Source organism: Heliangelus exortis, chromosome 11 (assembly GCF_036169615.1).
Source record: "Heliangelus exortis chromosome 11, bHelExo1.hap1, whole genome shotgun sequence".
In the NCBI taxonomy this organism is placed as follows: domain Eukaryota; kingdom Metazoa; phylum Chordata; class Aves; order Apodiformes; family Trochilidae; genus Heliangelus; species Heliangelus exortis.
This window is the reverse complement of record NC_092432.1, coordinates 21,694,539-21,712,339: the sequence shown is the minus strand read 5'-3', so window position 1 is coordinate 21,712,339 and position 17,801 is coordinate 21,694,539. Positions and strand designations below refer to the sequence as shown.

The following is a 17,801-nucleotide window of genomic DNA, read 5'->3' as shown; positions in this document are numbered from 1 at the left end:
TTCCTGTGTATTTGGAACTAGACATACACTTTGCTTCTCTCTTTAAATCTCAGAAGTGTATCTTTATCTTCAAAATTAACATTCTTACAATTTTGGAAAAACCTCTGCAAAGAGATCTGAACTACTTGCCAAACTCCAGCACTGCAAATCAGTGGCAAAGCTGGAAATAGAAATTGGGTAATTTGACTCTTCCACTGTAATCCTTCAAATTTAGTGGGGTTTTTTGTGTTTTCTTTAAGCCTTGTTATGTCTGTTAAAAAATTATAATCTTTTAGATGCTTCATTTTTTTTTTTCAAACAATTTTTGTTCCATCTACTGTGATCTCTGAAATACATCCATCCCAATGAAGTGTATTTCCGCAGGCTCTGTATCAGCCAATGGCTTTCTCGTCCAGAGGATGGGCACAGAGGCCCATCAGCACCAGTGGAAACATTAGGTGCTGAGGGAGAGTGGAATGTGTAAAAATCTAAAGATTTAGAGGTCTAAAGGTCTCGGATTTGACTGAGCTGATCTTACCGTGTACACTTCACAGCAGATGCACAGCCCGTTGTTCTTGGTGAAAGTGTGTGTGATGTCTAGAAGTGCAGGCCTGATCATAGGAGCTCCTGTTAACACTATGCACTGGGGTCTGTCAGGAGAAAATGAGGTTGTGTTTATTTGGGTGAGGTACTTATTCAGAATAAACTATCCTGTTGTTCACTGGAAAGCTTACCTGAAGTTTTTCACGTGGTCTTCCACTGTAGTTAATGCCAGGGCACTGTCTAAGGCATTAACGTAGTAAAGAGCCTGTGTAGAAGAGCCCCAGTTTACTTCTGCATGTAATAAAGATAAATAATGTAGATTAAACCATAGGCTTTTCCATATGTTTTATTTCCAAGGTGAGATATCATTTTATCTGTGAGCAGGGGATATTCTCTTACTGCTCCATAGATACAGAACTATTGTTCTTTCTGCTCTGTAATAGAATAGGTTTTGCTTGCCTGATGCAAAAACAAAAAAGGAAAAAAAAAATCTCATTCTTTATATAAAAATACTAGGGAATTTTCTTCCTCTGCTTAAGTCTGTTTTATTTTTATTTTTCTGTTCCATTAACTTCTTATCCTTTTCCCATGTATAAAATGAGCAGCCCTGCGTTGTGTATTTGGTGTGGAATTTCACAAATTAAACCATTAGGATGGGACTTGGCTAGGTCCAGTTAGCTCTGTTGTACTATATAGGACAAAAATTGTTCTCAAAAACCTTTTCTCATTCTTGATCAGCTGTTTGGTGGATGGAGACAGTTACAAAACAGCTTTCCACCCTTTGAGATCTACATGAATGCAGATCAAGTTCCATTATGCCAAGATACTAAGCTAATACTTTGTGTGAGGAAGTGGAGGTTTGTGTAGAGGTCTTTTGTAAGGAATAGGAGTCTTTTCTTAACCTTTCAATTGCTGGTAAATAAGAGCCAAAAAAAAAAGCCACTCTCTTAGAGAGCAGGAGATAGACAGATAGCTTTTGCAGTGTCATCATTGAATTTAACCAAGCTTTAAGCTGCTGTTTTGCAGCAAGGGCACTGGCAATATATCAGGAGAGGGCAGAATTCTTCAAGTGCTTTTGACAACTTTGACTTTTGTGACAGGTGCTTTTTCCTGCAGCTGATGATTTCTGTGGGAGGAGAACCACACACTGGCTCAGACACAGATAGGGAGGGCACACAACAGTGCAGTGATATGAAAAGAGTAACACAAGCTCACACCAGGTGTTGCTGTCCCAAAGTAGCTGCAATCAAACTGCTTCTGCTGAGAAATTTGCCTCTCTCATTGGTTGTTTTTAACACTGCAGGTGATGGTTGTGCTGGATATAAATAACCAAGCTGGCCAGTCTCGTGCTGGTACTGTATTGCATCAACCAACCCACAGATTTCTGAGAACAGCTCCTGTGATTTGCTAAGCTACTTTTTTTTTTCTTCCTTTCTTTTTTTTTTTATCTTTTTTTTTCTTTTTCCTTTTTTTTTCCCCTTTTTTCCTTTCTTTTTTTTCCTTTCTTATTTTTCCTTTCTTTTTTTTTTTTTTCCTTTCTTTTTTTTCCTTTCTTTTTTTTCCTTTCTTTTTTTTCCTTTCTTTTTTTTCCTTTCTCTTTTTTCCTTTCTCTTTTTTCCTTTCTCTTTTTTCCTTTCTCTTTTTTCCTTTCTCTTTTTTCCTTTCTCTTTTTTCCTTTCTCTTTTTTCCTTTCTCTTTTTTCCTTTCTCTTTTTTCCTTTCTCTTTTTTCCTTTCTCTTTTTTCCTTTCTCTTTTTTCCTTTCTCTTTTTTCCTTTCTCTTTTTTCCTTTCTCTTTTTTCCTTTCTCTTTTTTCCTTTCTCTTTTTTCCTTTCTCTTTTTTCCTTTCTCTTTTTTCCTTTCTCTTTTTTCCTTTCTCTTTTTTCCTTTCTCTTTTTTCCTTAGCAATAAAGTGCACTCGTCTTTCTTGATTTCCTGAGGAATTGTAGGGAGGTGCTGGAGAATGATCAGCTCATGAGCAATTCAGCTTACATTTTTGTTGCATAATGGGCAGCAGGTTTATATTTTGAGTGAAGACAACAGATGAGTCATCTGGGAGCTCAGTGAAATTAATGTGTTTTGAGTGTGGATGGAAAAAAATTGAGAGATACTGAGGCCAAAGCCTAGATGTAGTAATTACATGGTGGGAATAAACTGGTGTGCTGGAATGTTTACATAATCCCTGAATCATACCTGAAGCAGATGATAGTCAGTCAAAAATTCACTAAACTGTCATCTTAATCTGTATTATATAAAGTGGGATAAAATGGGATGCTCTCGACTTCCCTCTAAAGAAAGATATTGGAAAAAAAGTAATTCTTAATTCTGTAAGCAGAATTAATTAATGTAAAATCCAGTCTGGATGCATAACATGTATTAAAAACAAAAAGTGTTTTCTAGCCTTACCTGGCTTTTTATATGTTACGTAAATATATAGAAAGAGCTCAATGGCATAGGTGATGAGAGCTGCCCACCAGTTGATGACAAACATGACACCACAGCACAACAGAGCTCCAAAAAGTGACACCCACATGTTGTAATATCTGAATGCAGGTCTCCAACCTGTATGAAGAGAGATTAAGAAAATGAAAGAGCATGAAATATGTTGATCAAATAGTGACCCAGTGATTTTGTGCATACACGTACAATTCACTTCAGGCTCTGTCAGAAGGAGTAGAAGTGAAATGTGCAAATTCTCAGGTATCATGTGTATCAACAGATACTGATAGATTTTTATATGAACAGAGTACTGGGTTGCATAAGCCTTTTACTACAAACCCTTTCCTACTGTTTTGTCCAGCCTGGGTTTCAGCCATTCTGTTTATATGTTTGGGGTTTTTGTTTATTTTTTTTCCAAATTAAAGCTCACTACTGCATTACTAAGAATGGGTTTTCTTGTAACTCCAGGTAATTGGGTGCTGTGTCCTTTTGGTCGTATACATAGGACTTATTAATGGGAGATGAACACTTTCTGACAGGAGAATTTCTCCCAATACTGTAAGTGCCTTAAACTTGGAAATCACCTGGCCTCAGGTCAGAAAAATAAAATAATTTGCACTTGACTTGAAAAAGCTACTACTCCTGCTGCTCTTCAGCTGCAGTACTGAATCCATCCCCTGCTAGCAATTAAAATGATAAGGCAAGCAGTGAGCCTGCATGGTTTGCAGGTCTCTGCCAGGTGTTCTACAGAGCAGACTTTGGAGAGGGAAGAACACAGAAGATACTAGAAGAGGCTGTGCTCCCCTGTCTTTGATCATTTTTCTAATGAGGGAACGGGAGCATCATGCTGTGAAGAAATTTGCTGTCCTGGAGACTTGCAGTTATTATAATCTATCACTGCGAACTGGCAGAAACTAGAATGGAAACTGGAAGAAATGAGACAAAAAATGGCTGCAGTTTTGTCTGAAATATAAGTAGTGGCAGAGTCTGATGCACACACATGAAGTACATTAAGGTGGTTTTTACTCAGCTCCAAGGCCGTGTAGAGCAGATCTGCATTTGTTCAGCTGAGCAGGTAATTAACAGAAGTTCTCATCTTTTCTGCCCTCTGAACAAACGGCACCACACAGATCTATAGGAAGGAAGTTGATGTAGGCATTTATGTCACTGCAGCAGTTTCTTCACACTGGAAATGAAAATAGTATTCCTCTCTCCTTGAATTGAATAATTGATTCACAGCAGCAGGAGATTGTCTTTCCTGTGTGCCAAAAAGTCTTGCTCAGCTGATTGACTTTAGATCTTAAGGTGTCACCCCTTCGTTCATGAAGATGATGAGAGTTATTCTGCTGTGGTGATGCCCAGGCCTGAACAGCCAGTATGTTCCTCTGCTGCACAAATGTAGAGAAGGGCTCTCAATTTACCCCTGAAGAGAACTCATTGTGCTTTTCCTTACAATTCTGCTGTTAGCCACTGCAGAGCTCTGCTGATGTTGTTTGGTGGACCTGTTCCTGTTCTGCAACATTTCCTTCCAGGCAGCATCATTTCCAGCTCAATTACTATTCTTATGAACTTTCCTGTAAATCTCATTGGAAATTTGGAGGAGGACATAATGGCTGCCCACCATACTTTGCTTGTTCATGTGGTTAGAGTTGAAATAATTTTTAATCCCCCTGTGTTGTGGTGTAGAAAGGGGAAAAAACACCTTGAGAAGGAGCTTTTCTGCTCCAGTGGGATCCACCAAAGTCTCTTTCATCCTGTACAACTGTAGGGGATGTAAAAACTAAAACCATTATTTTTATCATTTGGAGATAGATAAAATGTCATCATACTCCCTAAGAGCAGTATAACTTTCTGTGACATAGCTTAGATATTTTACAGGTACTGCAGCTTTCTGGGACATATAGTCAAAAACTATCAGACTATGGAGCCCACATTTAAATCACTGAATGCAAACTCACCTGGGGATTTTGCGTATGATGCATGAAAGCAGGAGAAATTAATCAAAGCATATGAAGCCAGAAAGAAATTGGAGATGATTGGAGCAATGGTGTTCAGTTCAGCTGCAAGAAACACAAACAAGTCAGACAGACACCAGTTCCCTATGTTGTTGGGTAGCTTTTTTTCCCTGACACTGCATTAAATCTGTACACTGAATCTGTCATCCAGGGAGAGCTTGGATATTTTCCTGTGATAATTATTTAAGGACACCTTGATATACCTTCATTCGTATTAAGTAGTGTCTACTGATGCTGATTATAATAACATTATGTGCTATCCAAGGTTATACATGATACTCTGATTCTACAGACAGGCTCTTAATGATGTAGATCTGGTGATCTACAGAATTTCAGAATTTTAAATACAGATTTGAGAGGACAGATGCATTTCAAAAAATGATTTATGGTTAAAATGTACTGTTGTGCTTTTTGAAATGGCAATCTGAATTATCTCTACTAAGCTTGCCATTTACTTGGTGTCACACAGTTCGAAATTCAAATCTTGGATAAACTAATTAAAAAACCCTCACATCCCTCAGTGCAGTAACAGGGATTTTCTACCCCCATTGAGGGCAGGCTGGGATTTGCCTTGGAGCTGACTGTGGGGAAGGCTTGGCAGTGGAGCCTTGGTAATTATCTCAGAATTGCCTCAGAGCTATCTACAATATAAACTTGAAAACCATTTTCAAAGTTTGTGGCTTAGTTTTATTTCATGTAGTTCCATGCACTGCCCTCTTCCAGTGGACTGAAGAGGAATGCTCCACATCCTTGAAAATGAGGCTGTGGTGGCACTGAGCTGCTACTGGAGCCCCTGTGGCTTTCTTTTTGCCTTCCTTAAGAATAATGGAATTGCTACCAGGGCTTTGAGTGTGTTTGGGCTTATGTCTGAGCTCACCTGACTGGAAATTTATCTAACTATAGCTCATTTTAAGTTTATATAAATTACAGAATGACCCTATAGCAGTTGTGTAACAATATACAAACCAATTAAAATGAATGCCATAGCAATCAGGAAAGTGAGAACATATCCCCTGATAGGTTCGTTGTTTTTTCCATATCCTTTGGCAAAGAACTCGAGCCCTTTGTAGACGTTGTCCTTGCAGAGAGCCTGGTAGAAAATCAGAACTTGATTCTTTTAAACAATATTTTCTTGCATCAGGAATAGTTCCCTGTCTGAGTGAAAAAGCTTGCTAGGCTTCTACTAAACAAAAATAAAATCTATCTTTGAGTATATCTACTACTATGGCATGTTAACATTCAAATAAGGTGATAAGCCACTATCTTGCTATATTATTATATACCAGGAAAACAGAATTCCTGGGCCTTTAGTACTTACTCAGTACTTTAAAGAAAGGTTAACTGAATAGCTGAATATAATGTAAACTGGAGGAAACCAGTGGCTTGGTGCAAATTGTACAGGTTATCTTTCTGTCCCATGCTGTCTCTTCCCATTCTGTCCCCATTGCTGCTGCCCAGACAGTTTCTAAAGAGCCTGTTTGAGCACCCCTGCCAACACCTGAATCTTATGGTTCTGAGGGGTCTTTCAGATATTCCTGGCACTCCTGTGGTTACAGGGTGGTTTTCTGTAAAAGATTGTAGTGGTCCTGAAAGTATCCTTGAGACCATCTATAACAAGTACACATGTAACCCCCACTCCTGTAGCAAAGCTGAGCTCTGACCAAAGGGCCATGATTACCCTTCTACAAAGGTGATAAAACCTGCATGTTTCTGATTAAAACTGCATGCTGTTTGCTCTGCTTTTTCCTCCTACGTGTATCTGTGTTAAATATATATCATATTTAGCACATAGAGTTGAACTACATTTTGTGTCTTTGAAGAAAAACAGAATGTAAGGAAATGGATAGTTTAATTTTACCTGGAAGACTTTGGGTGCGCTGACAAGAGATGCTAGAGCTGATGACAGAGTAGCAGAAAAGATGCCAGCTGTGATGAGAGGACCAAAGCCAGACACCATGCTCATCACCTTTAGGAAAGAAGAGAAAAAGAAGAGTCAGGTTGACACTTGAATAGACTTCTTGATCACAGACCCATTTAAGTACTCTGTTTCTGCGTGGTTCTAAATTCAATGTACTACAAACCAACTGTGAAGTAGTGAAATACTATTATTCCTATTTTAGTAAAAAGAAACAGAGCATAGCCAAATTTTATACAAATATACATCTGTCTGCTGAGGCAGATGAGTACTCTCTGAGATTTTCTCACCTCCTTTACTAACTGGTTGCTATAAGTAACAGCCTCTACTTGATGCGTAAGCAGTCAGCTTGAAGCAATAGGGGAAAATGGAAATGGTGGGGGAAAAGCCAGCAAAGTACAAAATGTGATTTGAAGCATTTTCTCTGATTTGGTTTTGATTTTTCCTTGATTATAGAATATGGCTAAAAAGGAGATAAAATATCTGCTTGTGCTGGCATAACAGTGATGCTACACACTGCAAATGCTGTCAGGGCTCCCTCAGCCCTCCCGGAGGGGCTGCACGTGGCTTGGTGACCACTGAAGCAAAAGGGTTGCTGAGGAACACCAGACAAGGAAGCTAAAAGAGGAACTGGACAGATGTGCTTGATGCTTTTTGCTGTGTACAGTGTAATATGGGAGAGAAACCAGTTGATCCTGGAGACTTGTGAAATGAAGGCATTTTTTTTCTAACTTAGGTCTGGCAAAGATAAATGCAAGAAATTAAATTGTTTATGGCTATGGGGATGCCACTGATTTTAAGGATTGCCCTAGGTCTGGACAGCTTGAACTGAGGTGGGAATGAGGATGGGAAATGTTCAAGAAAGGCAGGGAAAGTAGTTTATAAGAGGGAAAACCTATCCTTTTCAAGGTGGCTACCCAGCCCAGTCATTCAGCAGAGCCAGCTGGGAAAAAAGCAAGGCACTTGAAAAGCTCCCAATGTCTGGGTGAAAAGCAGGTACAGGTGGGTGGTGACCTCCTTTGATGGGCCATGAAGCACAGGGGCTGAACAGACACCTGGGAGCCATGGTTGTCAGGCTGCAGAAGAACTGCTTTTCTTTGATCCTTCACCTAGGCTTCATTTTGAAGAATAAAAATGGCAGTCTCTCTCTGGCCTAGGAGGAAGACCCTGTTACTTTTCATTTGATATTTCACTCAACTATTTTTAGATTTTTTTTCCTTTTTTTTAAGAAGTCAGAACTCCATTTTTTTTGTGTCGTGGCACAAACCTTTACCAGTGACCACAGCATCCCTGAGGTAAAATCACATCCATGTGTAAAGAGCAGTGGGATGGATTGCTCAGGTATTCCTGAGATCTCTGTTAAGGCTAGATTTTGAGTTTAAAGATGTTACAACATATACTGCTCTGTGGTATTTGTTTAAAGAGGAGTTAAAGACCTTACTAGAGTGCTGGGGAAAGGTAGTGATGGACAGTATGAAGGAATGCATGTGGAATGCAGAGGATTTTCCCTCGGATTGTTCCTGTAGTATTTACTTTTTTGGATAAGAGTGGATGTCCTACTGCAGTTAGTTGCCAGCAAATAATTATTTTGAGTGTTTGTACTTATGTATTCATGTATTGCTTATGATTATATATATTACATCATTAAAACCTGAAAATTATTCATCAGCCCATAATCACATGGCTGACTTGCACATCTGGAAAAATCATAGCCTAGGCTGCAGGCAGATCCATTGCAGCTCATTCCAGGTACAACTGTGTCATTGATGTTCCCAGTAGCATCTCGTACCACACAGGAGGCTGTGGAAACAATAATATATTGTCATTTCCCTTCCTTGTAGCATCAGAAGAATGCTCCTGCCACACTTTGACTCTTAGTCTGCATGCATTTTGTACAACTTATAGTCTTATCCCAAAGACCAACTTTTCATGTTGGGGCAGAGATTACTTCTCTGGTTTGTGGCTTAGTTTCTCATGTCTGTAAGAGAATATTTACTTGTTACTTTTAAAATGATAATCCAGAGATCAACATGAAATTAATGAACTCAGAAATACATTGCGTTGCTGTGAGAACTTTGAACAGTGGCATTTGTTAAAGGTCAGCTAGGTCTAGGCATACAGTTGTTTGGTTTTTTTTAACAAGGCCACACAATTGCTTTGGGGACAAGGATCATCAGCTGTTCAAATTGTCATAGCCCTGTGGATACCAATCAGGTGACAAAAACCTTAATTGGGAAAAATGACCTAAATCCTCATTGTTTTATTAATATATATGCTGTCTTTTTTTCTTGACACCAGAAATAGGAATGAGTGTATGGAGTCAAATTAGAGGGCTGATCAAAATGTAAGTTTGTGGTATCTTGAAGTATGTCATTATTCAGAGTCCCAAAGTAGCCATTATCTATTTAACAAACCAATATGCAAACATTTTTTTTTAAAAAAAGGTATTGCACTGAAAAGCAGAAACAGACCTCTGAAACAGACATACAGCTATTTCTTGTGAGAACAGAACAATGCATTAAAACAAATTTACAACAGAAAATAAAGATTGACCACTTCAACTTTGGTTGAAAGGGAAATTTAGATGGAAATAATGCCATAACCTGAGCTGCAGCTTGGCTCTGCCGTTTGCATAAAGTACAAGAACCACAAAAGTTAAGAAGACTTGAGACTGGAGTACCCTGAAGGGCTTTCATACAGTATTGAGGTACTTGCTGATGAGGAAGAGTGTAATTTGTGACACTCCATCTTACAGTACTATTAAAATAGAAAAAGAAAACTCTTAATCCTGAACGGAGATTTATTGTACCCTTGTAATGAGAATTTAATTGCATGTTCCTCAAATGTGGTTCATGGCTTCAATACAGGTCTCCTTTTTATTATTGTGTCTGTTTTGTTACCTCACATTCCAGTATTTCAGAGCACCAGGTCATACAGTCTTCTTTAAGACAGGCAATTGATTTCTGTCTTTGATATATAAAGATACAAAATATTTGTGTTGCTCTGTTGCTGATCAGTGCTCAGTAAGACTAACAAGAGAAAGTAGAAGCCATGTGAAATTTCAGTGTCAATGAGGAGCAAAAAATAAGCAGATTGATGAGAGATTCCTTTAATCTTTGCTATGGATGCTATGTGCTAGTGGTCTTTGTCACCAAGTCAAATGCAAAAATAACCACACAAAGTCAGACTTAAGTCCAGCTGCCAAACAGGGACTTCATTTGCTTCTGACTGCCACTTTTTTCCCCAATGCTTCTGCATCCAGTAAAATCAAAACAGCTATATCTACATAATAAACCCACAGGATGAAAAAGCAGTGAAGCTGATAATTCATTTGCATGTCAGGCTTACAAACTGTGTGTAGATTAAGATGTGAAGGAGGGATTTTTTACTTACCTGCACATATTGCAACGCCAATGTAAGCAACTGTTGTGATCAGAATGGCCAACATTGTTCCTTTGGGTATCGCGATTTGGGGATCCTTAAAAAAAAAGAAGTTACCAAAAAAAACCAAAAAACACTGTGAGCTGGTGTGCTGCAGCCTGTGCCACACTGAGATGACACCTTTAGAGGTAGATTTTTGTCACTTAGACCTGCACCAGCGTTTCCTGTCCCAACACATGGGCACCGAAGCAGTCCTGGGGTGCAGTGATCCTGCCTGGGCAGAGTGAGGGATATCCAGCAGAAGCAGAGGTCATATTTATAGCAGCAGGAGAGTCCTGAGCTCTCCCAGGCATTACAATGTCTCTTTACATTGCAATAGGCTTTATTTTAATGGATAAATAGTTATTGAACTATCAAACTCCTACAGATGACAAGACAGGTCCATTTTTGATTAATTGGTAAGACATGTAGTCACCTTGCACAGAATACAGTACTTTTGTGATTACCAGCTAAGTAACTCTGTCTTGACAACAGGTACTTCCTTTCACTGTTTTAGCTTTTAATTACATAATTTAATAGGGCTGGGTTATAATGCCTGCAGTCTGGCTCACAGCAATATTGGCTTCAATCATGCAACTGTAGCTATGAGTTCAAAGCTCTGCATTATACTCTGCAATTTTAGAGGGGATTTTAATACTAGCTAGCCCTACAGTTTAGTGTGTTTTTATTTTTGCTAGGAAGCACTTTTTATGAATTGTCTTCCTGAGCTGACATAGTGAGGTTTTTTGAGTCACAGATGCTTGGAATGCATTTTACACCACAAACTTTTGTGGCTTTATAACTATGCTCATGGCATGGGGGTGAAAAAAGCACAAACAAAATCAGAGTGTTGTGTGAAGCATGGATGAATTACTTAACTGGGTTAATAATTAATATAAATTTTTAATGAAACAAGAATTTATTGAGCTGGAAAATAATTGCAAAGTCATTTCATCTGCATAAAACCTTTTGCCCTTAGCTCATGGTAACTTCAATTCATACAGTTCTGGTGTGTGTGTCCTGGGTCATTCTTTTTGTGGAGTCTCATGCTGCAGTCTTAAACACTGTAATATTAAATCTTAGGGCTACAGCTCTACAAATTTTAAGTTTTATCAATAATTAAACACCTCTTTACTATGCTGTTATCACTTTAGGGTCTGCTTTAGAACTCACTGAAGTCACCAGGCAGACTGGCTGTTGCTGTAAAAGGCTTTGCACTGGACCATTAGTTGAGACTTTAGCAGCTACAGAAGCATGTACATAGTAGGTGTTTGCAACAAATTCTGAAGAAAATTTGATTGGTCAATTTTACACTCATAAAATACTTCTCCACTTATCTTTTAGATTTCTGGAAAGGCTGGTTAATTTAATCAGACCTGTCTAATGTACCTAAAACTTCTCAGTGGGGATTCTGCAGCCTGCAGGACTTGGTTGTAAAAATCCACTAATTGCCAGACAGCAAAAACTACAGAGAGAGTCAAAGGGAGGACTGCTGCCTTTGGTCTGCTCAGATTTGTTCAAATAGCATATGAAAGAATGTTGCTGCTTTGGGGGTTGGTCACCTATAGAAAGCCCCGTATATGGCAAAAGAAGATTTTAGTTTATTTTCTTTTTTGGTAAAAGGTTGGAGATTGTGTGAGACTGATTCAGTCTCAGTGGACAGAAATACAATGATTTTATTTTTTTAATCAAAAATTGAATCTCATAAATGCTATTAGTGGCTCAGTTTCTGCATAATTATCTCTGTGTTTGGCTTCAAAAGCAGTCCTCTGAAAACAAAGGAGTGGAGGCATGTAAGTCTGGGAGGAAGGGAAACAACTGTCTGCCAGGGTTGGTAGGATCTGGTGAGCTTGTGAGTACTGTACCAATACAGAAATAACAGAATAACAGACCCGTGTTTGAATCCTGAAGGTTTACAAGAAAATGGGTCTGTATGATAAAGCCAAATAACTTCATTTGACATGCTGGGGCTCTAAAGAGAGCCACATCGTTTTAGGGACTTTTTTTTTTTTTTTTTTTTTCCTTAAGTGGGGGAGAATATGGTTTTGTTTGTTTGATATTTTTTAGTATTAGACTGCAAGACTTGAGTTAAAGATACCCCTGGTGCATTTCTGAAGTTCTTGTATTACAAAGCATTGCATTGCTTCCCATTTACTAGAGATGTTTTACCAGGTGCTTTGCTCAACTTCAAATTACTTCAGCTTTGTGTTTAGCTTTAACTCCTCTTTTCATTAAATATACTGTGCAAATTCACAAAAACAAGAGCAAAGTTAAATCTAAATTGCTGTTTCTAATTTACCAGTACATTTAGCTACTGGAAATACCATCTCATACAAAAGTTACACTGCAAGAGGAACCTGGTAGCTTGGCCACAGCCAGACAATTGGGCACCCTTGGGCCTCCTTTCCCTTTCTCTTCAGGCTCTTTTCTTTTGTCAAGGCTGCAAACTTGCAGCTTTTTTCTTCGAGCAGCAGTAGTGACATGGGACTGGGACATGGTTGCTTTCATTAAATGCTGTTTGCTTTCCCCTTGCTATGACCCTCAGTATAAGAAGCCAGTCTGCTGATTCTTGTGAGCACAAACAGGACCTTTACAGGTGGGCTTTTTGGGATGATATTTTAGGAGATTTTGCAGAAGTGCTGAGAGATGCACGTGTAATTTCTCTTCGTGTGCTGCTACCTGGCCATTAATGATGTATTATTACAAGCTACTGCAACGTGTTTTTAAATGATACAGCAATGCAAATCTAAATGCAGTAATTTTTGTAAACAACCATAATGCATTATGAGAGAAAATGACAACTGATGCTTTTAAATAATACGGCAAATATTAAAAGTGAGTTTTGCTTACAAAAATAAGACATGATTTAAAACTGAATACAGTGTTGATTGATAATTTATTTTCTTGTTCTTTTTACAGCCTAAAGCTAGTATTATGAAGTTAATGAAATACGTACTTTCAGATCTCCTGAGATATTTGCTCCTGCAAGAATGCCAGTGGCAGCTGGGAAAAAAATGGCAAACACCGAGAAAAATCCTTCTCCGCTTCTGAAATCTGGTCCAAAGTTTTCTGCAAATATTGATGCTGCAAATATAGGTGAAAATGAAATGTAGCACTAGGATTTGATTCCATGCTTACTTAGTAAAGGAGGTGAATAAGCTGGTCTTTCATGTCTGGATGACTGGGTTTGAATCTGTCTCATATCATAAGCAAAGTGAATTTGATTTCCTTGGTCTGGTCCCCTGTAGGATGTGTTTGTCTGCATTTCAGAGCTACAGGTCCTTATTGAAGTGACAAGAGAGTCACTGCTGCCCTTGCACATAGCTCTGTGTAAAAGTTTATCTGTGCTCTGCTGGTACCTAAATGACTCAAGCTGCAGCTAAGAGTGCTCTCAGCTTCAGCAGCAGGGACAGACTCAAAATTAAAGATTAAATAAATTCCCTTGGTTTGCAAGCTTGCTTAAACTCAGGTAGAAGACCCTGATCTTCTGACATTTCTCAGTGGAATCATTAGCTCAGTATGAAGCCAGAAAAATACAGACCTGCTATTTTATGATAATAAGGTTACTTGCCTTGATAATTGAAAAAGCCTCTTGCCTTCTTTTCATTGTTGGTAGGAATGACTGTCCCAATAAAGAAGTTTGCAATGGCAACAAGGAGGACAATTAGAAGAATAACTTGAGCCTATTAATAGAAACAAAAGATTTTCCTGATGCTTTTTGTTTCCATTGACTGTGGAGATGGCTATATTCTAAGTTATCTGTATGTGTTCACTACTACAGATTACTAATTCAAGAATCAAGATGGATCAGCTAATGACAGCAGCAGGAGTTTACTAAGGGAGCTATGAAATCTATAGTTGTAATTTGATTTTATGTCTGTTTCTTTTCAAGAAAAGGCAAAATGAAACAGATAATGCACTAATATCAAGCATAAGATATTTTTATATTATTATAAAAATGTTTAGCTGCAGTGGGTTATCACTTCAAGGGTTATAATATCGAGTTGTTTTCCTGATCTCTATTATAAGCAGTTCTAGTCTCTGTCACAGCACAGTGTAAGAAGAAGGGTGCTATTCTGGGCATGATTACAATCACTGTATTCCACCCCCTAAAGTATTTCTGTTTGAATTTCCATTTTCAAATTTTTAAAGGTGAAGAAATAGTGGAGATCATTAGAGATCACGATGTGTATACCAAGCAGAGAAAGAGAACTCTTCTGCTGGGTAGGGGTTGAGAGAGTACCATAAAACCTTATGTTGTTTTTACTACTGTTTATTCTGCCAAGCTGCATCAAAAACAAGGGCAAAAGGGGCACTTATCTAAGGCTCTAAATGATGCCATAAATTATAAAAATGAAGATAATCAAGCTGTCTGCAGAACACAAACTTCCTCTTCCCATTTAAATGTATGTTCATGGAAGAGGATGGAGTAATTGTGTTTTCATTGAATCTAAAGATTAAACTGTTACTTCTTTTAGACAGATTAAGCATAATCTGAAAGAAGTGCTTTTGAAGATCCCACCTGCTTTATAACATTCCTCATGCACAAATCCTGTACAGCACTCTAATATACTGCTTGCTTTTGTGTCATTTTAAAGGTTTACCTTTGCTTCCCATTCCATGCCAGCCACAGAGATGCCAAGAAGGCATACCACAGTTATGGTGCCTATTATTCTGATGTCATTGGACTCATCCACCATCAGTGTATCACTCTCCTGAAAGCAGTAAGAAATATTAGAACCACTCTGCCTCTGCCCAGCTGGTGGGCTCAGGTAACGAGGTGAAATAGAAAGCAGAGAGCTGTCAAAGTTCCAGTGATTTGTGGCACCAAGCTAGCTCTTTGTAGCTGGGTTGTTAGGCTGTCTAATTAGATGTCTGTTCCTTTTCTGATATTGAAATTCTTGAAACGAATGAAATATATCAACAAGGTAGATGTCATGGAGGAGCACTATATGGCATCTCTAGAGATTCCTTCCTGCTAAAATGTCCTTCTGTCCTCAGCAAAAATTTATCACCACTTGAACAAATACATGAAACAAACAAAAAAGCCCCAAACCACAAAAAACCCCCAACCAAACCAACCAACAAAAAAAACCCCAACACCCACAAAACAAATAACCCAAGCCAATGTAATTATACAGATGAAACATCTACATTTACCTTGAGAAGTTCTACAACTGTTTCAGCAAATCCAACTACATACATAGCAACTGCAACTGCATTTGCAAAAGCAAAGATAAGTCCTATAGATCCACCAAATTCTGGGCCCAGACTTCTTGAGATAAGATAGTATGCTCCACCTGCAGACAGAAATCATTATTAGTTCAGCACAACCAAATGCTCAGCTTTTGCTCATTTTTCTCACATAAATAATACCGCAGGAATTTCTGCCTTTAGCCTAACAAATATAATCAATATTTGCCTCATATTAACAGGGGACACTGATAAAAATAAGAATGTGCTGATTTTACCTTTTGACTTTTCTCCATCCCTTTCTGTTGCAGAAATCTTTTCAGAGCATATTAGCATGCAAAATTGGACCTTCAAATAATTTTTCATGATACGTAATATAGTAACATAGATCACAGAGAACCTCACTTCAGGTTCTCACTTCTGGGCAGGCTCTAACTTGCTTGGGCCTATCCCAATATTAGCTTGAAAGGTCATATTCTGTGGTACATTGTTGAAGCACGTGCATAGTGATGCAGTGAATCTTTAATCTTTTTTGCATATCGCCAGGAAAGGAGCATATTACCTCATCAGTAAATTATTTAATCTCACTGACACTTGGTATTTATTGTCAAGAAGTGTTTAAGATAATATACATTTTAATATTGATCCATTGGCAGAGTTCACTCCAATATGTTTATTATTGCTGTTCTTGTAACAGTTATATCAAATATTCTTTCTAACAGAAATCTGCAGATTTTAATATTTTTCATTAGATCACATGCACTTACCTCCTCTTACTACTCCATTAGTGCAAATGGCTGACATGGAGATACCTGTTAATGTTGTTACTACTACACTCAGACCAATAACTATGATTCCAAGACCTGAAAGATCCGAAAAAGAAAGCATATTCAAGTGTATTCAAATACCTGTTCTGCTTAAATGATGCAGTAAGAACTTGCCATTTTCCGCAGAGGTTAGAGCAGCCCAGTTACAACTTTAGTAACTCTGAAATGCACTAAAATGTTGCTTCATAAAATACCTGACATGCCCTTTTCCAGCACAATTGTTTGCTCATCTTCCAAGGAGTGGCTGAAATGTAAGAAGTTTTACAGTGAAGGTGTTAAATTTAAGATATCTGGTGATCTACTTGAGTCTTTAAAATGAGAGGAAAAGACGTGTCAGTTTGTCCAAGGATGTCCAGCCTGGAATGCTCTGAATAAGTGACTTGCTGAAAGGTAGCAGAACTCCATGAAAAACCAGAAGTCATCCCTTGCTCAGCAGTAGGCAGGAACATCTGAAACGTACTTCAGAGACTGAACTGAAATCTGGTATTTATTACAAGTGAGAACTCAAAGATGCCATGAATTGTGACTAGAATTGTGGCTGGAATTGTTACCTTCAATTTCCTTTAGATGTAGCATTTGGTTTGTCATCCAGTCTGGTTTGCCTCATATGAAAAGAATGCATAAAGACCTTTTTGGGCTCAAAACAGTAGTAACCTAAAATTTTTACCTCCACGGACAAACCCATTAGTTGCTATTGCAGAAGTTGACAACCCAGTAATTGAGGTTACCATCGTGGCAAGAAGAATTATTATTACTCCAAGACCTGTCAGTAATAAGAAGATAAAGTATTTTACTCATGCTCCATGATTCCTGTAAATGATTCTCTCTATAAATTGAATTTTCTGACCAGAATCAGAGCAATAAACTGAAAAGCTGGTTTGTTGACCACTTGCAGTTTTCAGAACATTTCCAAAGAGTCCATATCACTGTAGTAAATTACCCCCATCAGTCTTCAAGCAGTGACTCTTTCTGCTAAAAGTACCCTAGGCAGAAGTTCTCATGATTTTCAAAGACTGGAGGAAATGAGCAAACAAGTGTCCCTTGGCATGGGTGCTTATATCTCCCTTTAATATATATTCTGACTCTTTAATTGGAAAGATCACCACATTAATCAAAGCTCTTGTAAGAGTGCTGCTGTCTTTCATCAGTTAATTAAATACTCATAGAAAGACTGACTGTATGGTTTCATTGTGCACCAGGACAAAATTGTATCAGGTAGAGAGAAAAGAGCTGAATGTAAGCCTTCTGTGTCCTTCCTTGCCAAGCTATCAACTGCTGCACTTCCCAGCTCCCTCATCTGCCAGTTTCCCTTCTCAGAGTAGTTCTACTCAAACACAAGACAAACATTTGAAAATGGGAATATTGGCTTTTAGATGCCATTTGCTTTAACAGGTGATCTGTAATATATAATCTTAGAGAATTTAGAATATTTGTTTGTTTGTTTTAGCTGATATTACAAAACTGCAAAATTA

At 38.2% G+C, this 17,801-nt stretch overlaps 1 protein-coding gene across 1 annotated transcript in view; it reads right to left on the bottom strand.

Annotated features, from left to right (window-relative positions):
• SLC12A1 (solute carrier family 12 member 1) overlaps positions 1–17,801 on the bottom strand; it is a 50,079-nt gene that overhangs the window by 18,632 nt on the left and 13,646 nt on the right. Inside the window, exons 5-17 of the mRNA XM_071755235.1 lie at positions 16,270–16,365; positions 15,470–15,609; positions 14,914–15,024; positions 13,881–13,992; positions 13,266–13,393; positions 10,283–10,367; positions 8,541–8,689; positions 6,833–6,940; positions 5,941–6,064; positions 4,918–5,019; positions 2,927–3,082; positions 714–813; positions 518–629 (exon numbers count right to left, since the gene is read on the bottom strand). Of these exons, the coding sequence (XP_071611336.1) occupies positions 518–629; positions 714–813; positions 2,927–3,082; positions 4,918–5,019; positions 5,941–6,064; positions 6,833–6,940; positions 8,541–8,689; positions 10,283–10,367; positions 13,266–13,393; positions 13,881–13,992; positions 14,914–15,024; positions 15,470–15,609; positions 16,270–16,365 (1,523 nt within the window). The remainder of the gene's footprint in view (positions 1–517; positions 630–713; positions 814–2,926; positions 3,083–4,917; positions 5,020–5,940; positions 6,065–6,832; positions 6,941–8,540; positions 8,690–10,282; positions 10,368–13,265; positions 13,394–13,880; positions 13,993–14,913; positions 15,025–15,469; positions 15,610–16,269; positions 16,366–17,801) is intronic.